The sequence below is a fragment of the Trichechus manatus genome, unplaced genomic scaffold (genome assembly GCF_000243295.1).
Source record: "Trichechus manatus latirostris isolate Lorelei unplaced genomic scaffold, TriManLat1.0 scaffold00165, whole genome shotgun sequence".
Classification (NCBI taxonomy): Eukaryota; Metazoa; Chordata; class Mammalia; order Sirenia; family Trichechidae; genus Trichechus; species Trichechus manatus.
The window spans coordinates 3,314,834-3,319,656 of NW_004444101.1; the positions used below are offsets into that span (position 1 = coordinate 3,314,834).

The 4,823-nt window shown below is 52.2% G+C and overlaps 1 protein-coding gene across 1 annotated transcript in view; it reads right to left on the reverse strand.

Moving 5' to 3' along the window:
• The window catches only part of HDAC4 (histone deacetylase 4), a 285,280-nt gene that overhangs the window by 67,269 nt on the left and 213,188 nt on the right, over positions 1 to 4,823 (reverse strand). The window contains exons 7-8 of the mRNA XM_023740851.1: positions 4,556 to 4,718; positions 292 to 408 (exon numbers count right to left, since the gene is read on the reverse strand). Coding sequence (XP_023596619.1) covers positions 292 to 408; positions 4,556 to 4,718 — 280 coding nt within the window. The remainder of the gene's footprint in view (positions 1 to 291; positions 409 to 4,555; positions 4,719 to 4,823) is intronic.

Genomic DNA, 4,823 nt, shown 5'->3' on the forward strand with positions numbered 1-4,823 from the left:
CCTCTGGAATGTACAAGAGATGGTCAGGGCTGGGGGGGACTGTGATGGCCGCCCTCTGGAACGTACAAGAGATGGTCAGGGGTCGGGGGGGGACTATGATGGCCGCCCCCTGGAACGAACAAGAGACAGTCAGTGGTGGGGGGACTGTGATGGCCGCCCTCTGGAACGAACAATGAGAGACGGTCAGGGGTGTGGGGGGACTGTGATGGCCACCCCCTGGAACGTGCAAGAGACGGTCAGCGTGGGGGAGCATGATGGCACCCATCACATAGACCGCGAGGGACTACTTACAGTGGAAGGGCTGGTGGCAGGAAGCCCCAAAGTGATGTTGGGCAAGGAAGGTGACGTGTAAAGGGGGAGCTGGGTTACCGAGCCCTCGCGGGCCACCAGTCTGTGCGCCAGGGTGGTCTGTGAACAGAGCACAGGGTGAGTGTCACAAATGGAATCCATCAGTCAAGCGCAAGCCACACACCCACAGAGAGGGTGGCAAACACGTGCGGAGGGCATTCCACCCTGAGTCCCGGGACACCTCAGTGCAAAGGACAGTCGACAAATTACAGGCTGTATCGCGTGAGCACAGTGTTTCAGGGCGTGCTGCACACAGAGGGGCTGCAGGAAAACACTCGGATGCACAACCCACAAACTCTGGTTACCTTCATTTGAATCACTTATTCACTGTAAAATTATCACAAGATAATCTAGGATGATATCCTTCCAAATGTGTTCTTGGAGTTGGGAGTGTTTCTTCCAAACAGGACATCAAAGGCAGAAACCAAAGGGGAAAATTATTGTTGTTGGCTGCCAGGGAGTCGATTTCAACTCATAGCGACCCTATGCACAACGGAACAAAGTACTGCCCGGTCTGCGCCATCCTCACAATCGTGGTTATGTTTGAGCCCATTGTTGCAGCCACTGTGTCAGTCCATCTCATTGAGGGTCTTCCTCTTTTTGGCTGACCCTCTACATTACCAAGCCTGATGTCCTTCTCCAGGGGCTGATCCCTCCTGACAACCTGTCCAAAGCATGTGAGATGAAGTCTCTCTCCTCGCTTCCAAGGAGCAAGGGGAAAATAGTGATTAAAAAAAAGAAAAAGAGGAAAAAAAAAATCCCAGATGTTAAAGGTAAATGGCAGTGAAAACAACATTAATAACATAATGACAAGACAAAGGTTAATATTCAAACCACTCTCAAAGCTAAACATTAAAAACGAGAGAAGGGAACAGCAGAGTCGAGCGACAAAGGGCCCCATATGAGGGGGAAAGAACCTTCACACCTCTGGTGATCTAAGACCCTCTGGAATAACCTATCCAATCGGCAAAGATTTAGAAAAAATGAGAATACCATCTTGGCCCTGAGAAAGAGAGAGTTAAACACAGTGCTGGGTGGATTATACATGGGTTCACCATTTGTGCAGGACAGTTTGGCAATCCATGTCAGAAGCCTTAAAAAGTGATCTAACCTTTGGCCCTAAAACAGAGCGTTTTGGAAATACTCTTAAAAAACAATCTAAGGAAATAATCTTAGCTGCAGACTTGTTTATAGCAGAGGTTGTTGTCACTGTTGTTGGGTGCCGTCAAGTCGGTCCTGACTCACAGCCACCCCGTGTCCAACAGAACGAAACCCTGCCTGGTCCTGCGCCATCCTCACAATCGTTGTTATGCTTGAGCCCGTTGTTGCAGCCACTATGTCAGTCCATCTCGTGGAGGGTCTTCCTCTTTTTCACTGACCCTCCTCTTATCCAGCAATAAATCAGGGTTAGATGAATGAAGGGACGTTTAATCTGCTGGGATGTTTAGGAGGTTGGGAAAATCTTGTCGGCGACTGTGCGGAAGCTTGTTTATGACACTGTCTATTGGAGAGTTCTGAAAACAAATTACGGAATCCCACACTTTAGAAAAAGCGGGCTCCGGCTAAGAGTGTGAAGCCCAGAACAGCCGAGAAGGCCAGCTGGAAAAGGGCTGGCAGCAGCAGTCCCTGAGGATGTGAATCACACTGATACTGAGCATCATTTTGCTTCTGGAATGGGTACTCTTTGCTAAGAAAGGATTATGTTTTATTCACCACTGTATCCTGTACGCTGTAGATACTCAAACAAATGAGCAAAAACAAAGGACAGAATGCAGAAGTGATTCTACAGAGATGTCGGCTAACAGGTTCTGGCAAACAGGACACAGGGCAACAGAAAGGAATCTTAATAAGGAACACGTATGTGGATTTTTCTCCTTGTCCTCACAGTGGGCTAGATAATGAAGATGACTGGCGTTTTGAACACTCTAAAATTTCATTTCCAAGAGAAAGACTCGGTGAGCAGGTCTGCAGCCCAGCTAGGAGTTTCTTCTCCGTTCCTACCAGAGGATGGCGTGAGCACCATCTCAGGGTGTGTGTTTAAAAAGCTGTGCCCTCCAGTTCCCTCAGGGAGCCAGCCGACACAGGGCATCACGTTTCAGAGTCACTCGGCAACACACACCTTACAAATGTTTCCCCTGGTGAAGTGAGGGTGAGGCAGAAGGAACGGCTCTGTCACTCAGGGCCACATTGCATCTCGTCCCAGAGACACTGTTTCATCTACCTTTAGGCTCGCTCACACATTACACTGTGCAGCCGTGAGGATTAAAGCACTGTCGTGGGAAGTGATGTTCCTAGACAACAAGGTTTTTGTCAAAAGTAAAAGAAGTATCGGCAAGTTCTCCTTCAGGGAATGAGACCGAGGCTGCCAAGTACAGCATGACCCTCCCGTGTAACAAACACTGGGATCAAAACACGCGGACATTCTGCATGTTTACAGAGTTAGAAGTTCCTGCTTGTAGCCAAGGCTACTGTTGCACTGAGTTGATTTTTGGAGGGGAAGCTGCCTCCGGACACTTGTGTGGTTACACTGCTTAGCGTCCCTGCCAAATAGGTGGACACGTGGAGTCTCGGCCCTCGGCCCAGGATTTGTAAAAATGAACACATAACTTAAACTGGAAGCACGTAGATCCACTCCAAAGAAGGCATTGCTACAGTCTGAACCACTAAGTACACCACTGTCCGCATTAAACAAACAAGTACCCAGGACCACGATTAACAAGATGTAACTGGCATTGATATCAAAGGGCAGGAAGCAATTTCCAGGTTGTGTTCTGAGGCTAATGAAAGGTAGACCTCAGCCACGACCTCGGTCTTAACAGATAAGCATCGTTCAGATTTTTAATAACCTAAATAAGTACTTAAACTAGTGGGCTGAAAAGAGCCAGGAGTAAACAAAATACATGTATGAACTGAAGAGAGGAGGAGACGGAGTTGGGCGAAGCTAGAATCATTGTGCTGAATTCTTTCCTAGCAATAACCTTAGTTTCTAAAACATCTTTTTATATGTCAAGGGTCTAGAAATTTGAAATGAAAATGTCATGCTCTTGTACTTGGGTGTCCAAACGAGTGTTTGTCAACCCTTTGCAAGAGCAAGATTCATTTCCAGATATTTATGAAGGAGAGCAAGCAACTGTATTGAAGAAGCTGTAGCCTCCTGTGAGTGAGAAGGAACTCACGAGAACCTCCCAGTCGACAGAGCCTGGCCTCGAGAAGCAGCCTGCGCTCCTGGCAACTTACACCAGAAACACCATGCCCAGGGGCCTCGGCTGCGGGCACCCGGCCGTCACATGGCCTGCGGGCACAGCACGGCTTCTCGCCTCTCCCGGGCGCTGTCATGCTCACCTCTTGGAGGAATGTGGGCGGCTACGTGGAGGCAGGCCCCGGGCGGGCGACCTGACTCCCGGGGTGGCGAGGGCCAGTGTGGGCAGCGGCTCAGGGACAAAGGAGCAGTGCGAATGCATGGGAGAAGGCCCCCGAATGTGCGGCCTTGGCAAGTCACCCACAGCCCCTTTCTGGCCAGGGCAGGACACACAGACGCCCGGTGCCCCCACCTGGCTGCCCTCAGAGCCACCTTCTGCTCAGCTGAATGCCAGTGTCTGCGATCATTCCCACCAGGTGATTTCCAGAACCCTCTCAGCCTGGCAGCCTCTCTGCACTCACTCTAGTTTCCTGATGTCTCTCTGAAACATGGGGAACCAAGCCCAGCACAGCCTGCCAAAGGCAGGGGCAGGGGGTGTGGACCCCCATAGCTCTTCCCGACGGCCTGGGCTCCTGGGTCTCCCGGACGCCTCCCTCCCTCGCCAGAAGGTGTGCACGGTCGGTTTTTGATCTGTGTATCTCTCAACACACAGCAAACATTCTGACTCCTATTCCTACGTGCCCGCTGTCCCCCAGACACTGGGTGGAGGGGTCCTGCTCGCCTGAGCCCCGCCTGTGCACATGTTTGTGTTTCCGTGGTATCTAACAGGACACACTCTGAAAAAAGACCTGGAGGAGGGTGGGTTTCGATGCCCCTGTGTGGAGCCTGTACTTGACGTGTTTGCAACAGTCGAGGGAAGAGGCCCACGGCAGCTTCTACGGGAGGACCCCGTGTCAGCTCCCCTCTCCCCGACTCAGAAAGTCAAGATGAGTAGGGCAGGGGCTCCCCACGGCTTTGCACCTGACTCCAGGCACGGGAAACAGGCAGACAGAGATGCTTCACACTGACCTCGGCCGGAATGCTGGGGACCGTGGGCGCAATGCCGTTCTCTGAGCTGACGTTGCTGGAACTGTTGTTGGGCGAGCTGGGCCCGGAGCCAGGGGCACTGCTGCACGCGGAGTCTGCGGGGGAGACACACGTGAGCGGGGGTGGGCACTGCCGCACGCGGGGTCTGCGGGGGAGACACACGTGAGCGGGGGTGGGCACTGCCGCACGCGGGGTCTGCGGGGGAGACACACGTGAGCGGGGGTGGGTACTGCCGCACGCGGGGTCTGCG